Genomic DNA, 17975 nt, shown 5'->3' with positions numbered 1-17975 from the left:
CACATATGTGGAGGAAGACTACTAGACTTGTATACTAATTTCCAAAGGTTAAATTGAAAATTATTCGACGACTTGACTTGACCCCTTGTTAAACAAAGACCATTAATTGCCACAGTTTCGGGTTATCTTAATCTTCTTACTAGTAGCAGTAGTTCGTTGTTGCTATTGTAAAGAACTTTCCCTTCACGCAACATATTAATTAAACATGAGAAAAAGATATTCTTACAACTATTTTGTGACAACAATTGTAATAAGGTATCTCATACACACTTATACTACATTTTTACCCTCTATTTTCATCTTCCTCTTTTTATTGTTTTTTTCCTAAAAGAAGAGGATGAAATAGTTATCTTAAAAGTTGTTTAAAAAATAATTGTATAAATATCATTTCTTAAAAAATAGTTGGTTTTATGTTTGAATTTGAATGTCAGATTTTTTTACTACGAATTAAGAATTTGGAACATCTGTTTCTGAACTTTTTTTCTAAATGTGAAGAATCGGAATTGTAAAAAGTGAAAAAAAATTAACAACATTAAGTGTGTGTTTGGTTTAGCCGGTGAGAATTGATTTTGATAAAATTGATTTTAAAAAAATTGATTTATATTTGAATATACTCATTTAAAAATGGTTATTATAATTTAATATTATTTGAATAGTTTAAATTAAAATTAATTTTAAATGTAAAATGAGCAAATGCAACTAAAGATAAGCTTTCTTATATCACATTTGTGAAGGCTGTATTTGGACGTGTGATAAAAAAAATATTTATCACAAAAAAAACCACTACAACCCAACCCCAACTTTCTTCCTATAAAAAATCCAACCAGACTTTCAACAAACAAAAGTTGGGAAAATCATAGATTTATGAGCACACAACCTTCATATCAGTTTCTAGTTTTACACCAAACTGCGTCCCTTCTATTTCTCTACAACCTTGTTCAATGGTTTCTAGATCCTTCCTCGCCTCTACTTTGGAGGAGAAAAATAGAGTAAATAGGCAATTACCCCTCTGAAATTGTATATTTCGTCAATTATTCCCTGAAATTAACAAAATTTCAATTGCCCTCCTGAAATTGCAAAATGTTAATCAATTTATCCCTCCGTCAAATTTTTCTGTTAGTCAACATAACGTTTTGCTAATATCCCCCTAAAGTTTTGCACTTATGTGCAAAATGCCATCCGAACTTTAGAATTTATATATTTTTTTCTTATCCTTGACTTAAATGATATTAAAGACAAACAATTAACATTTAGCTTTATGTCTCCTCTTAAGTTCTTGGAATAGAATTATTGAATTTTATCAATGTCATGTGTATCATCATTGTGATTTCGCCTTTGACTTATTGACCTTCCTTTACAAGTTGATTATGGTGTCATTCTCCTCTGTCCATTTGTGTTTGTTTACAATTTTCATTCATGAAGCTCATGAACATTGTTTGGATTGGATAGAGTTTTTGTGTTCCTTTTATGCATATAGATATAGATTATGTTTTTGAAGCATTTGAGAGCAATAGTAAACAGCTACTCCTCATCAGTAGACCATACAATATCTCTCATCAGCTCTTTTATATCCTTCACCATGTATTGTAATGGTGCGAGCCTAAAATGGTCGACTCAATTACCCTTTAGATCGTCCAACAACAAATCCCATTAAAAATTTGGCATGAAGGACGAATAAGCGAGCTAGTCCAAAATCCACTAAGGCGACCACCTCGTCTCATAACAAGGTGCAACACAAGATCCTACCTTTTACACCACCTCAAAAGACATCATATCTTTGAACGACGTGCATCTCAAGGCAACAACCTTCTACGACATCTCAAAAATAAATAAAGCATCAATGCGCTCCACCGCCTTAAATATAGTCAATTTCTAAATAACTATCCGATTGTTTCTTTTTACATTGCTTCTATTTACATGGACCTTACTTGAATCGGATAGGTGCCATATCTTAGCACCTTTATGTATTGGGATAGACTTTGATTTGGAAAAAAGAAGGGGGAAACTATTAGCACCCTGGGTTTTTCATCTAACTAGCTCTCAGCTTTTTGAAAATTTCATGTAAGTTTTTTGTTTGATTAATCTATACTTTCGGTCTTTTCTTTATTTTTAGATGATATTGGTCTCTTATTTTATAAAAGGTATACTATTTCTACTCTTTTCGTATAAGTTGTGTTAATAGTTGACACTTTATCATCTATGAATGTTATATTATTATTTTTTAATAACAAAAGTGATTATGTTAGTAAATGTTATGTTATGTTAAACTGAGCCTGTTTGAAATAGTTTTTGTTTTCAGTTTTTGAAATATATAAGTCATCTTCTCGCAATAGTTATCATTTTATATGTTTTAGTTTTAGTCCTCAAAATTAAAAAATTCAAAACAGTTTCCAAAACTGTAAATTTTTAAAATAGTTTAGCAAATTTTTTTTTAATTTTCAAATTTTTAAAAATTAAAAAAGAGTTTTTGAGAAGTGTTTTAAACAGACTCAACTTTTCAACTTATTTAATCTCTTAGTTCAAATCAGTTAAACTATTAAACCTGAAAGTTATATTATATCAACGATTTCTTAAGTTCAATATTTGTCATTGACCATGTCATGAAATGATCCATAATCCGTATGTTGTCCATTAGTGGATGATTGTCTAATTATTATTTTTTAATTTGGGTACAAATTATAAGAGTAAATTATGTTTTAATCATGTGGCAATATACTTTGGGGAAAATTGCATATATCATGTACAAAAGACATACTAGTGTCTTGAATGAAATTTTTCACTATATACATGATATAGGGCCATGGAGAGCTAGGATCTTATTAGAATATTTTGTTTATATTGTTATTCCAATGGCATCTGGTATCATGGTCCAGTCCAGAGCACTTCTCTAGTTTCCTTTGTTGTGAAGCAATAGTAAGTAATAATGCATTTAGACTATATATGAATATCTTTACAATTTATTGAACTTAATTCTATTTGTGTTTTTAGAATTTTAGATGAGCCACTCTCGTAGTCTTCTGGGGACGGTTGTTGTCCCTTGTCAATTTTGTTTGTGTCCACAAAGGATACCAAAAGAAATGCTATCCACTTTTTTAATATATCCTTTATATTACAATATTGATAATGTCCTTTATATCATCATATACTTTTAGAAATTATACCGTATATATTAAATTATTAAAAGTTTATATGGAATTATTTTATAACATGACTCTCCTTCATGAATCTGAGGACCACAGTACCATATGCTTAAAATGCATCAAAATTTTCAAGATAAGAAAAACTACATATATTTCCCTCGATAAATAACTAGCAGATTTATAATTTATTTATTTATTTTTTGATAGAAAAAGGAAGAAGAAAAACTATAACAAATTGTATAACCAATCGGGACAGACAACTGGCCATAGCATCCTGTCTTGTAACAAAATAAAAGTAAGGGGAATCTTTGTTGACTTTGGTCCAAGATCAGAAGTTTATTTCTGACAAAAATTATTCTGCACTTGTATTTGGTTCTCAATATGTAATGGGTTACAATGATTCTCCGATCGGATGAAGCTAAATAATATCATGCAAATGCAGTTGAAAGACTTAAATCTCATTTTTAAAAATTAGTTCATAAGACAAAGTTGTCCAACCACGTATATATGATCGAATAGTTTAGAAATCTTAGCTATGTAGAAAACTTAAAGAGACGACTCAACTTGAAGACCTGTTTTATTATGGCTCTGTTATTTAAAATATAATCTGATATCAAAATAACTTATGAGTTTGAATTAGAAAAATCTTAAAAGTAATAAAATATACAAGAGATTTGATATATGAGAGGAAAGTCATTTTTCTTTTTTAACTATCGATAGAAAAAGTGAGAGAAACAGAAGCATGTAGACCAAAAAACAATTTTACAGAGTTATAATATTGATAGAAGAGAATTTCAATATTATAAAATAATTTGATTGAATTGACTTATCAAGAGGACCTATGTCATATGTTGTTAATTGAAAGAGTATAATATTAAATTCAAATTATAGTAGTTATGTTATCTTCTTTATTAAAATCATATGTTAAATTAATTTATCAAAACACAATAAATTAATATTGTTTTCATATATTGTTGATGAATAATTTGCAAGTATCTCTTTCAACACTATGAACACTAAAATCTGTTGGATCCTTGCGAGCCCCGACTCAACAAGTAATGAGCATACATGCTAAGAATGAAAATGTTGACAAATGTCTTTGGAGCACTTGTTTAGAAGTCAAAATATATATATTTTTTTAAATTGTGTATTCAAAACATTAAAAAGAAACTTTTTTTTACATAAAATTTAGAGATCATTTCACCTTTTGAATCTTTAACAAGTTCCCTTAAAATACTGGTTAGCGTAACCCATAAAACAATAATCACTTAAGTTTAAAAAAAAATTGAATTGTAACTAACTTGGAGATTTTAGCAAGTAGGGGCCTTTGCCTCATCTAAATTTTATGATAATTATGACCAGCCAGAAATATAATATTTAAGAGTAGTCCTAACAGTGACAATATGCTTTCATTTTTGTTGGTTGGTTAAAATTGGTGTTCAAACAAAATTGCAGCACATAGCCAATATTTACACGATGTTGTGTTAATGAAAAATAATTGATTTTAACTTGACATCTCAACTTGATTAATAAGGCTGAGATAACTATTGCCAACCCTCTACATCCAAACAAACACGAACTTTGTATCTTTCACAAGCACGTAAAATAGTCCAAAAATGGAATTTCCAAATTCAAGTGTGTGGTCGGCTTAACAAAGCTACTAGATGAAAGTTTGAAATAGAATGAGGCCAACCTATAAAGAGAAAGAGTAATGGCATTTATACAACTATTTAATGATAATTTTATTTTTCTCTTTTTCTATTGGTCGACAACAATAGAAAGAGAAAAAGAAAAAGAAAGAGAGTAAACACATGATATGAGTATGAGAGAGATAATTGTTATAAAATGATTGTACAAACATTATTTCTCAAAGAAAAACTATGTTAGTATAATTATTTTTAATTGGAATAACTATTTAATAGTGACACTATCCTTATACTTTCTCTCTTTTTTCTCTATTGTTTTCGTCCCAAAAAAAAGAAAAAAATAGTTGTACGAACATTATTTCTTACCTACAATTAAGTAAGTATCTATAGTTTGTTTACTACACTGTGTTTATAATTTTTATATTTGAAGTTTTGAACTATGTTAGTATCATGTTAAAATTATTAAATAGTGTTCACTTTATTATTTTTATATTTTAAAATTATTAGCGGCTAGGTTGGCAAGTTTCACCAATCAATAGAAAATAAATTATATCTAAACATATATTAATAATTATTTTTTATTTTTTTTGGGTCAAGTAGCCTAGCCCTGCATATAAAATGCAATATCCTTACCAACTGAGCTAAGCTCAGATGGATTAATAGTTATTTAAAACACTTTAATATCGATTTTGATACTTTTACTATTTGTTTTAATATGTTTTAAACGATTCTATCCTGCATACACTGTCTTTCACACCAACCAAAAAAAAAAACCTTATACAAAAATCGTTTTTTTCAGAAGCAGGGTAATATTCATATCGTTCCTTTATAAAACCCAAGGTTTTGCTTCTATTGCATTGAAAAACAAAGCAAAAGAGTTGAATTTCTCAAAGCAATGGGGTTACCAATTCCTACCCTTCACTTTCTCCTTCAAATTCTTCTTGTCTCTCTACTTCACACACCAACCTTTGCTGAGATAAAGGTGAGACATTACTTCAATTTTCTATTTGCATTATAGTCTTGGAAAATCTCTACCAATAATTCTTGTAATACTTGAAAAATAAAAGTATATCTAATCTTTACACCATTTTTATTGTAGTCATATGTGGTATACTTAGGAAGCCATTCACATGATTCAGAAGAACTGTCTTCAGTTGACTTCAATCGTGTTACGGATTCTCACTATGAGTTTCTAGGATCTTTCTTGGGAAGGTATTTTAATTCAAAACCATATATATATATATATATATATATATATATATTATATAATAATTAAGTAACACATGATCAACTCAAAATCTAAATTTTGTTTATTTTTATGATTGAATTTTCTTTCATTCATGTAGTTCTAAAACAGCAAAAGAATCGATATTTTACTCGTACACAAGGCACATAAATGGTTTTGCTGCAACTTTGGAAGAAGAAGTAGCAGCTGAGATAGCAAGTTAGAGCTCAGAACACAACATTCTATTCTATTTTCTTTTCTTTCTCTGATACTCTTTTGTGAAAATTACTTGTTGTAGAACATCCAAAAGTGTTGTCAGTGTTTGAGAACAATGGAAGGAAACTACACACGACTCATTCATGGGGGTTCATGGGGTTGGAAGATAGTTATGGAGTGATACCGTCCAGCTCAATTTGGAACAAAGCTAGATTTGGTGATGGTATCATTATAGCAAATCTTGATACAGGTCACTTTCCTTATTTGTTTCTTAGCTTTGAAATTTTACAAATTATTATGTTCAAAAATAACGGCATTATAATAATGTTATGTTATTGGTGTAAATTATCCATCGATTTTGTTTACAGTTAACCTCCAACAAAAAAACCAAAACGATTTTTAATTTACAAAGCTCGAATTCAAGACCTTAAACTCATTATTATTATTATTTCTATATAGATCTTTGACTCATAATACATACACACATGTGACATGGATTGGTGAGAAGATAGACAAAGTTATCACTATATATCTGTATCCCCCTGCCCCACGCATAAATAACGACTGATCAGACTTCAGAGTTTGAATATTTTTTCAGTTGAAAAAGTTGATTTCATGATATTAGTATATTATTTGTTTGAATCTGGCCGTCATTGGGTTATAAAGTGTCAAGACCAATGCCAATGATTTTCTAATCACAACGTATGGTTTATGAACTTTCACGTCTGATCTTTTGAAAAACTGCAATACCTTTTTGTGGTTGGAAGAAAATTCATAGAATACACAATGCTGTGGCTGAAATTCAGTTGTTTTACCTCAATACAATTAAGTCCATAAACACCTTTGAAAACGCTATAATGAGCATTTAATCAACGCATTAATTCATGATCGATAAACCTTATAAACAATATTACAACATGCCAACTTGCAAGTACATGATAGTTTATTCAAAACAAATCAAATGTAAGATTGATTGTATATACCCAGATTATAAAATTGTAACGTATATGGATCCGATTAATAATTAAATTCTTGATTCAAACCGAAGTAATATATATTACAATAACTTCGAGTTCATTATTATAACATGAACATAAAAAAAATTGGGTGTTTTAATATCCTGAGAGAGGCGGGATTGTGAATTGGTTAGCCCTATCCAATCAAGACAAGATAAGCCACACCAACAAGAAAATTGTTATGTTTCAATTGTTCATACATCAGCTTAATAAAAAAATATTATATATTCAAAATTCTCCCCAAGTGGTGTAATTAACCGTGAAATTAAAGTGAGTGGGCATGAGAGCTAAAATAGGACCATATAAGGTTTTTTTTTGAAAGGAAAATAGGACCATATAGGTAGCTTTTAGCCAATGGTAGATATGAGAATAGGGTGAGTAGAATTTTCCAATCTATATGCTTCTTAGTGGGTTATCTTACTTTTGTACCACTCCATTTGATCCTATAGGCGTTTGGCCTGAATCAAAGAGCTTTAGTGATGAAGGGTTTGGACCAATTCCATCAAAGTGGAGAGGAATATGTGATAAGGGGAGGGATCCTAGTTTTCACTGCAACAGGTATGTTATGCATATTCTTATTTATTCATTTTCCACTTATCAGTTCTAAAGAAGGTATAAATATGTTTTTGATACATGTAAATGTCCTACTTTATATTTTTAGTTCCTATAGAAATATTTTTGTTTTGTACTAGAAAAGAAATATTTTGCCTTAGATTTTTTTAGGTAAATGGGGGTGCAGTTGAATAATTTGCATGTAAAAGAGTATTCTTATACAGTGCGAGCAATTGACTCATGAAAACTAATGAATGTGCACTTGTACAATTTTTAAGTAATCAAATCATGATTACTAAGTTGTTTAACAGAATTATGGGATAGTGGCCAATTATTTCTATTGCTATGCATTTTTCATTATCATTTCATGGAATACATATGTTTTTTTTTTTTTTAGAGGATGGAATACACAAGATTGTTAGCATTGAAAATATGGAATAAACGGCCTTCATCAATTTACTTTAAAAAAAAAAAAAACAAGAAAAAATACGAGGTGGGTAGGGAGACATTTACCAAAACCTTCTTGGGCTAAGACAATCTAAATGATGGATGATTTAACCTATTACGAGTAAAGTCTTCTCAAATCTCTAAAGGAAACAAATCCTACCAAACATTGGAATCAATATTCAACCCTAAGTTGGCAAGTTTGTTTGCTCATCAATTATATTGGCTATAAATATCAGAAACTAAGTTCATATTAATTCTTAGTTAGGTACAAACAATTAAACCATCTATTCTTCAATTGCCAAGGAACAAAGAAAGGTCACTTGAAAGAGTAAGCATATTAGACTTTAGTACTAAAATCTGATGTTAAAAAAAATATCGATAAAATGGCACACTTTATTTCACTTCTTCATTGCATCCATGTTACTTTTTTGGGATCAACCCAAATGAAGAATATGTTTTTAACCGGTCATTGGTGGAAAATATTTATGATTTTGTCAATGATTAATCTTTGGTAAGAAAATCTAGTTAACTATTTTTAGATGGTCTCTTATCATAACCAAATTTTCAATCTACAATGTTCGAAGGAAAATGCTAGTTCTCGCGAACGATATGCCTCCTGAAATTTTCCCGACATATTCTTGAAGAACATTAATTGGAAAATGCTATATTCTTGAAGAAATCGTGATACTCTTTTTCTAGAGATATAGAACTGCTCATGTTCGAATCAAAAATACAAAGGAAGAATGTATGCATCTTATTGCAAAACGGATGTTTGTTAACATAAAAAGGGTGTCTTTTCCATCAAACAAAAAAAGAGGAGGCTTTTTTGGAGTGATGATATTTTTACAATCATTTTAAGATATCTTTTGAGACAACCTTCTCTTTTGAGACAAAAACAATAGAAGAGGGGGAGAGAGAGACGTGTGTAGAAATTAGAGTATAAGTAATAAGAGAGACTTGCCCCAAAACTTGTCTCAAAATGTTAAAATTTCTTTGGTGGATAAGCATTTTTTAAGCCTTATAACTTTTTCTTTGGTATATAATGTATCTAATATGAATCACAATATTCAGAATGCAATATAGATCGTCAAAATAATTGTCGGTGTTTGTCTACGTGCCGATGATCTTCACTTCAATTTAAAGAATGTTCCGAGTTAGAGTATTGTGTTAAATTGAAAAGAAATAAAAAATGGATTTAAGTGATAGAAAAATCAAATAAAAGATGCCTATAAAATTATATCACTTACTCTGAGGTTTTAAACAGAAACTTGTGTAAATCAAACTAATATATATGTATATGGAAAAAACAGGAAACTGATTGGAGCAAGGTATTTCAACAAAGGCTATGCTTCGAGACTAACTGTCCCACTAAATTCTTCCTTTGAAACACCTCGTGACAATGAAGGTCATGGATCTCATACTTTATCAACAGCCGGTGGAAACATGGTACCTGGAGTCAGTGTCTTCGGTCAAGGCTATGGAACAGCAAAGGGTGGTTCACCAAAAGCAAGAGTTGCATCATACAAAGTTTGTTGGCCTCCAATTAATGGCGACGAGTGCTTTGATGCAGACATACTTGCAGCATTTGATGCAGCTATCCATGATGGTGTTGATGTCTTGTCTGTGTCACTTGGTGGCTCTGCTTCTAACCTTTTCAATGATAGTGTTGCTATTGGATCTTTCCATGCTGCTAAGAAAGGTATTGTTGTTGTTTGCTCTGCTGGCAATAGTGGACCAAATGATGCTACTGCATCAAATCTAGCTCCTTGGTATATCACAGTTGGTGCCAGCACAATGGATAGAGAGTTCCCTAGTTATGTTGTTCTTGGTAACAATTTAACCTTCAAGGTTTGTCTCTTTTTCTACACAAGATGAAAATAATATTATATGTGCAATTTTGGTGACATTTTTGTATGTGACATTAATCTTGGATTTGGATTACCTCGGTCACTAATCCCACACATTCAGGCAGTTAAGACAGTAGTGGTCGTTGGATTGAGATTGGATGGTCCATGTTTAATGCTTGGTATTTTAGATTTAAGAAAAAAATCAAAATCTGTATTGTAACCTAGACCATGTGATCTCAATCCAACGACCATCAATGTGTTGACTATGTGAATGTGTGTGATTCTTTGTGCATGAGCCAATGATCCACATTACATAATGCAAATATTAGTGTTATAAGCTCTAAATTTGAAGTTAAAGGGAAAAGTTTTAGCCAAGAACTTGTGGTAACAACAATGCAAATTCATCTTACTTGCAATACAAGTTTTTTTTTACCACAAATATCACAAGACCAAAAAAAAAAGTAAAAATAAGCCTGGGGACCCTATGATTACATAATTGTGCCTGATCGTGATATTAAACATCACACAAGTTAATGCAATTTTCTAGTTGTAGGGTAACATTAACATATTTTTTAACTTTTGCTTATTGAAATTACAATACCTAGATTCACAGTTTTCTTGTTTTCTTCAACTGAAGGGAGAAAGCTTATCAGCTGCCAGATTAGCAGACAAGTTCTACCCAATTATTAAAGCAACAGATGCTAAATTGGCAAGTGCAACAAATGAAGATGCGTAAGTATCAAACAACTGAATATCATTGCTGAATCAGTATTTACATTTGGCATAAACACAACGCTATAATAGTGAGTATAGTTTATATGAAGCTAATGTAATATTAACGAGTTCAATAATTATTGCAGCGTACTTTGCCAGAATGGAACTCTGGACCCCAAGAAGGTGAAGGGTAAGATAGTATTATGCCTGAGAGGAATAAATGCAAGAGTGGACAAGGGAGAGCAAGCTCTTCTAGCTGGTGCAGTAGGAATGGTCCTTGCCAATGATAAGACTACTGGAAATGAAATTATAGCTGATCCTCATGTTCTTCCTGCTTCTCACATCAATTTCTCTGATGGTGTAGAAGTCTTTCATTATGTCAACTCTTCCAAGTAAGAAATCTATCATTCTAGTTTGGTTTGGTCTTTGATTAGAGCAAAAAAAAATATAACACTTAAAACTTGATCATTTTGACTTAAATTTTAGGTCTCCAGTGGCTTATATTACACATCCAACAACAAAATTGCATACTAAGCCAGCCCCTTTCATGGCAGCATTTTCCTCCAAAGGACCAAATACTATTATACCTGAGATTCTAAAGGTGTTAATCATTATCAGACACCAAAAAAATGTTTTTCCTCTTATAATCTATTGTCATGTGTTTGATATATAACAAATCTTTGTTAATTTTCAGCCTGATATCACTGCACCAGGAGTGTCGGTTATAGCAGCCTACACTGAAGCTGAAGGGCCAACTAATCAAGAGTTTGACAATCGCCGAATTCAATTTAACTCAGTCTCCGGCACGTCCATGTCATGCCCTCACATTTCGGGAATTGTAGGCCTTTTGAGATCCTTGTATCCTTCTTGGACTCCTGCTGCTATTAAATCAGCTATCATGACAACAGGTAAGAAATTCAAGGTTCTCAAACTTCTAACCATTTCTTGCATCCCAAGAAATATCAACTTTAACATAACATCTAATGAACTTTACTGTGAAATTCGATTTTATACGCGGTAGTGACAAATCTCAAATTTGATATACTTACACCTTGAACTTCGTACAATGTGAATTTAACCGGTGTAATTGTCAAATTAAATTTTTTCATTAAGCAGATCAAAGTTACAAAATTTTGTATGAGCTAAAAAAAATCTTATCACTGCTATATAACATTCATCTCAACTTTGTCATAATTGTCCTCTATTACTTTCAGCTACAACATTAGACAATAAGGCAGAACCAATTATGAATGCTACTAAAAGCCAAGCTACGCCGTTTAGCTACGGAGCAGGACATGTTCAACCAAACAGTGCAATGGATCCTGGTCTTGTTTATGACATAACAACGAATGATTACTTCAACTTCTTATGTGCATTAGGCTATAATGAAACACAAATGTCATTATTTTCAAAAGGTCCTTACAAATGCCATAAGAATTTTAGTATCCTCAACCTAAACTATCCTTCAATCACCGTTCCAAATCTCTCTGGGTCAGTGACAGTTACAAGGACATTAAAAAATGTTGGTGCTCCAGGAACATACATTGTTCATGTTCAGAGCCCAAGTGGGATCACTATTTCTGTGAAGCCAAATATATTGGAGTTCAAAAAAGTTGGTGAAGAGAAGAGGTTTGAAGTAAAATTGAAAGTAAAGAAAGGAAAAGCAACAAAGAGTTATGTGTTTGGAAAGATGATTTGGTCAGATGGGAAGCATTATGTTAAGAGTCCATTAGTTGTGAAAGCTGTTTAGGTAGCTAGAAAATTGAAGTGATTTAATGGCTAATTTGCATTTCAAGTTGATTGGTGGCTTTATTCTAAATTGTATCATATATAGCCACTAATTAAATTTTCGCTTCTGGGAATTTTCTCTTGCTATGATTGATAGGAATGACTGTGTAAGAGAAAATAGAATAATTGAATAATAATAACGTAGTTGATTTTCTTTTACACACTTGAATTGGTCAATGTCATGTGACATTTTATCGCACAAGTGCAATCCGTATCCAATTAGGCCAATGGAGGTCAGTTTCTTTGGACAAGAAGATACATATGATTAACAATTAAGAATTTGAATTTGAACTATTACTAAAAATACTCTCCAAGACCACTAAAATTTTCTTTAATCATCTTTGGAAAATCTTTGTAACTAGAGTAGAAATGGCAAGAGGACTTAAATCTATAAGTGTCTTCTTGAGCTCAACCCGATTTTTACGGGTTCGGGAGCAATTGAGGAGACAAACTTCATCCTAGACCTTTCTATTGGATGTTTTGAAAATCAAATTTGACTACAGGTGTTGTTATGGTGGCTGCTAAATGAGAGGTGCCGTTTAATTTGGGAAACGAGACTTTTTTCCCACCATGGGAAAGTTTTTTTAAACCATTAGATTAAAAGGGAACATTGATCTTACTATAGACTGTCCACACTATATGTTTTTTCTCACTGTCATCAACCTCTGAATGTTATTGACCCACGTAGCTTTCTGTTTCCATTCCTGAAATCATTGTTTTCCTTTCTTATTTGCTATGTCTGGTTTTTCAAACCAGAAGCTACTTAAGGATTGATAAGAAAAACATTAAGATCTACTTAAGGATTGCTAACTCGTTCAATGACCACCAAATAAATATCCTGACTAGACTTCTAAATAGACATAGAACAAGCTTGGATTGGTGAATGTTATTGCTACATGATGAATCACATTACCTGAGTAAAAAAAATATTTGGATATTTGTTTGTTTGCATAGATGAATACGTTTAAACATGCTAAATGCAGAAGTATCCAACAAATTAATAATTTTAAGGTTAAAAAGGGTAGTATTTGTGAATGATGTGGAGTCCAGATGTAGCTCAAATAATAATCATCTGGAGCATAAAAGATTTAGGCTGAAATCAATTTTTTAATGGTGGTTCTTGGAGTCGGTTGTGGTGGTGGTGGTGGTGGGTCTATTGGTGTCTCATGAGAGGTTGAAGACAATGAGAAGAAAGATATAGTGTGGACAACCTATGATAAAATCAATGTTCCCTTTTAATCTAATGGTTTAAAAAAACTTTCCCATGGTGGAAAAAAAGTCTCCTTTCCCAAATATTTGTACATATTATTTGGACACAAACATGTTATTTCATTCTACCTTTTTTTGATCGTGTATGTGTGCATGATATCCTCCATGATCAAACACAGAGTTAAGACCATCTGTAATGGTGGGTGTTTCACCTATTAAGCACCGGGCTAAATAGGCACCCTATCGTGGAGTGATATTTATTGGTGCTTATAGAGAAGGGTGTCTATATAAGCATCTTCTCTCTCTTCATTTTATGTGTGAATTTCAATTAATATTTTCCAATGAAATAAATGAGTGTTTTAGAAATGTAATAATTATTAATAAATTTTGTTGTGGTGTTGTGTTGGAGGAATTGAGTGCTTATTAGGTATTAACATTAAAAAATTATAAAATGAATAATAGGTACATGTGGGACCCACTTAAGCATCCAAATAGGGGAACTCCATTGCGGATGGTCTAAGTGTTGTTATTTATGCATTGGAATTTTTAGTGTTTGACTTTTTTTTTTTTTAAAAATCTATATTTAAAATCCTTAAATGAGATCTGAGATTACTAGTTAGCAACACCTTAAACTTATTTACTTTAAGTACTTTAACGGTTAACCAATGTCCTAAACCACTATTTAAAGCATTCTTCTTAAAACCAAAAAAAAAATTATGTTCCGTTGCCAAAGACATCGTGTCTCGGTCAAAGTGGCAATCCCGCTTTAAACCGAACCAAACAAGATAAACCATACAACCGGTCCGGGTTTCTGTAAACCGTCCGTCCGATCCAGAAAATAACAAAATCTGAAATTTCACTTCTTTTTCCCCAAAAAAAACGTATGAGAAACTATAAGAACACTTAAATTCCTTTCTGAGAAACCTAATCGGCCACCGTTTTGCACGAACAGGTTAGTCAATTGAATCTCCTGCTTTGCGATTCTATTTCTTCTCGTTCTGTTAATTTAATTGATCTGATTTATATGAAGGTTAAGAAGATGGAGGCAGAGGTAGTGGATGCAGAGTTAGTGTTACCAAATTATCTCAGTTTTAAGAGAATTCAAATGTATGACAAATACCCTAAAGGCCAATCCAGAGGCAGACACTGGAAACATCTTAAGCAGATTATTCAAGCTGAAAATTACCAGAATTACCCTCCTGATGAACCCAATTGTGAGTAAAATCATTTATATTACAATTTATGAAATTTGTGTTTCTCGTCTTAGGTGGTTTCGACATAAGATGGAGCGTAGTCAAATCAGTAGAAGCATAGGAAGACCACCTAGAAACACCGTAACATAAACTATTAAGAAAGATTTAGGTATTAATGAGTTGAATAGATATATGATAGAACATTATAGCGTTTTACTTGTTTAATCAATGTAGCCGACCCCACTTAGTGGGATAAGGTTTGGTTGGATAAGACTTGGTTGTTATTGTTGTTGTAATGTGTTACATTGCTCTTAGACTTTTTTACTTTCTTAGTTTTGTTATTTGTATTTTCCCTTTTCGTATTTGGTCCATGACATAGAGCGTTATGGTGTAATTTGATCCATGTAGCCTACCCCACTTCGTGGGATAAGGCATGTTTGTTGTTGTTATTTTCGCTTTTGGTGGATATGTTCTCTTCACTCTAATTGCACTTTTTTTCACTCTAATGTTATTTATTCTTTCATTTGGAATACTAAAGCAACAATTGGAAGAATTTTAATGTTTAACCTCAACGTCGGATACTCCTATGTGCCAATTTTTGTTGTGGTTATATGTGTGTCTTCCATGGAAAAGAATCTAAATTGTTTTTTTTTATTGAATTGTCCTGCAGATGTCAATATTGAGTCACCCCCTTCTATGCATCCATGCAAGAGAATTTGCGATATTACAGGCTATGAGGTATGTAGTGATCTTTGTTATGGTGTTTCCCTGCAAGAGAAATTGCTTTTCATTTCTGGAAGAAGTTTGCAAAATCTTTATATTCTCACATATTTTTATTTTTTAGAAGTTATGAAACTAATTATGTTCTATTAGGGTGTGTTTGGATTGAGGGTTTAGGAGGGGAAGGTTTACTTATCTTTTTTAAATTACGGACTATATAACATGTTTTTTCTAAAATAAATCAAGTGTGGTTGAAGTATTATATGATCGTTATTATGTTAATATGTTAACTTTTTAAAAAACATTTCATAGTGTCCGTAATTTAAAAATGAAAACTAAACCCTCCCCTCCTAAACCCTCCATCCAAACACACCCTTAATGTATTCTATCCTTTTTCTTGTCACTAGTATTACTTTAACATCTTATTTAAGAATCTGTTGATAGCATTTGATATTGAAGCTTAAGATTCACACACATCTTGCTTTTGTACTAATATTCAAATTTTGTGATTTTATCTTCTAATTACTTGTGGTGGTAAAAGAATATTCTACTTGTGTTGAAATTTTTTGCATGCTATGTCTTCTCAAAGAACTATATTTTACTTTCATCTTAGGATGTGCAGTAGAGTGCTCAATCTACCGTTCCTTTGGTGTTCAACAGTTATTGCCTTTTGCCAGAAAAATCCTTGTTTATTTTTCTCATATTCATGCCCAGAACTTTTAGTACAACACCCCCCTTGTACACTTTCATCTCACACAGCTCAAGATATTAAATGAACAACGGGAGATAATGTGCTTGAATGTCTATGACATTTATTTTAATGTCCATGGCGCTTTTATCTTCCACTTGCATATCACTAACACTGCTAAATTGTTTGAGTGGATATTAGTTTGTTTCCCTGTAACCTGATGTTTATCTTTTTGCATTAGTGCCTGTTTAATTTGGGTATTCTTAGACATGGGAAATGTTTTGGAGTTGAAATGTTTTCAGCTTGATCTAATTTAAAAGTACAAGTTTGGTTGAGATTTAGATCTAGCATCTTAGTTGATAAATGTCTGAAATTAAGAATAATTTATAGTTGGAAATGGGTGGGATATTGTGAAGTAATTGTATACCGCATTATTTATCTCCTCTTTATACTTTCCTTTTTCCTTACTCGAAAGACAGTGCTGAAAACGAATTTTGCAACAAATACTAGATTGATTTAGGATAATGTGAACAACCTGAATAATATCTTATTTAGTCACACTGATTGAACTCGATTTCTTTGTAATTGTTGAACTTCACACTGGTTTTTTTGGATGCCATAGTGATGCTGACCTTTTAAACACCTTGTTATGCAGGCTTGACTAACCTTAACATTTTCCATTGAATTAACGTTTTTTTAATAGAAAATGTTAGTAGTTAGATTAATATTCACTCCTTTGTCCAGATTTGAACCCAAGACCTCCAACTCTTCATCTCTTGGCTCAAACCAGTTGATCATCTACCCATTGAATTAACTTCATGCTAAAAGCCTAAAACAACATACTACTAAAAAATTTCTATGGGTATTATATTACTTGGTGTGAAGTATGTCCGTTTAAGTAATTATTTAACTAATTAAGAAAATGTTAACGATGATGATAATTATACCATGGCATACTAATCATTTGCACTAGAGAATTAACCAATCGGTTCACTTTGCAGGCACCTTACTATGATCCTAAGACTAATCTCCGGTATGCAAATACTGATGTTTTCAAGATGATCAGATCGCTTCCAAACGAGTCTGTGCAAAGATACCTAGGTATGAGGAATGCAGCTGTCGTTCTTAAGTAGTTATGTCACTTACTCCGACATCTGAGACAATGTTTTCTTTTATCAATTGCTGCATTAACTCTTTTACGATGTTAAATAGATTTAGGGGATGTTTGCAAGTGCTTATGGGTGATTAGCAGAATGTTTGTAAATTTCCTATATGGTTTAATACAATGATTATCAGTTGCCTAATCGTATTATTCCATATATGCATGAAAAGTTACCAATCACTTTGTTGTGGTGCAAACGTTTATGACTTGACTAAGGGTGCATTGCATAAACTGTCAATGCGAGGGAAATTAAATTAAACCTTAACTATAACACTAAATATATGCATTATTTTATCCAACCATAAGAACAGTTTAGTCAGGTTGCAAGGTACATAGTCAAAATTTAACTCAATGGAACCTTATGTGGGACCAAGTCAACAAGTCTACCAATATTTAAAAGAGTTAAATATGT

General features: G+C 31.7%; 2 protein-coding genes across 4 annotated transcripts; both read left to right on the top strand.

Moving 5' to 3' along the window:
• The first annotated feature begins 5543 nt into the window (after positions 1-5543).
• Positions 5544-12754, top strand: LOC11435970 (subtilisin-like protease SBT5.3). Of its 2 annotated transcripts, none has more exons than XM_039831562.1 (11): positions 5544-5768; positions 5886-5998; positions 6133-6230; positions 6310-6477; positions 7693-7801; positions 9553-10090; positions 10727-10821; positions 10950-11195; positions 11290-11404; positions 11498-11813; positions 11845-11949. In XM_039831562.1, the coding sequence occupies exons 1-11, from the start codon at positions 5682-5684 to the stop codon at positions 11913-11915; spliced, it is 1956 nt and encodes a 651-aa protein (XP_039687496.1). In that variant the 5' UTR covers positions 5544-5681; the 3' UTR covers positions 11916-11949. The 2 variants fall into 2 exon arrangements, with proteins under 2 accessions (XP_039687496.1, XP_003601486.1); XM_003601438.4 differs by lacking the exon at positions 11845-11949 and adding an exon at positions 12018-12754 and having other exon boundaries at positions 5547-5768; positions 11498-11711.
• Positions 12755-14593: 1839 nt separating this feature from the next.
• Positions 14594-17743, top strand: LOC11427000 (chromatin-remodeling complex subunit ies6). Of its 2 annotated transcripts, XM_024778132.2 has the most exons (4): positions 14594-14752; positions 14831-15014; positions 15664-15731; positions 17403-17705. In XM_024778132.2, exons 2-4 carry the CDS (start codon positions 14840-14842, stop codon positions 17532-17534), a joined length of 375 nt encoding a protein of 124 aa, XP_024633900.1. In that variant the 5' UTR covers positions 14594-14752; positions 14831-14839; the 3' UTR covers positions 17535-17705. The 2 variants fall into 2 exon arrangements, with proteins under 2 accessions (XP_024633900.1, XP_003601484.2); XM_003601436.3 differs by lacking the exon at positions 14594-14752 and having other exon boundaries at positions 14825-15014; positions 17403-17743.
• The last annotated feature ends 232 nt before the right edge of the window (positions 17744-17975 follow it).

The sequence above is a fragment of the Medicago truncatula genome, chromosome 3 (assembly GCF_003473485.1).
Source record: "Medicago truncatula cultivar Jemalong A17 chromosome 3, MtrunA17r5.0-ANR, whole genome shotgun sequence".
NCBI lineage: Eukaryota > Viridiplantae > Streptophyta > Magnoliopsida > Fabales > Fabaceae > Medicago > Medicago truncatula.
This window is presented reverse-complemented; position numbering and strand designations above follow the sequence as displayed.

Coding starts and splice junctions, on each gene's coding strand:
- LOC11435970 (XM_003601438.4), top strand. CDS start 5,682: ATGGGGTTACCAATTCCTACCCTTCACTTTCTCCTTCAAATTCTTCTT. Junction 6,231..6,309: donor AGTAGCAGCTGAGATAGCAA/GTTAGAGCTCAG, acceptor TACTTGTTGTAG/AACATCCAAAAGTGTTGTCA. Junction 10,822..10,949: donor AGTGCAACAAATGAAGATGC/GTAAGTATCAAA, acceptor TAATTATTGCAG/CGTACTTTGCCAGAATGGAA.
- LOC11427000 (XM_003601436.3), top strand. CDS start 14,825: ATGAAGGTTAAGAAGATGGAGGCAGAGGTAGTGGATGCAGAGTTAGTG. Junction 15,015..15,663: donor CCCTCCTGATGAACCCAATT/GTGAGTAAAATC, acceptor ATTGTCCTGCAG/ATGTCAATATTGAGTCACCC. Junction 15,732..17,402: donor GCGATATTACAGGCTATGAG/GTATGTAGTGAT, acceptor TTCACTTTGCAG/GCACCTTACTATGATCCTAA.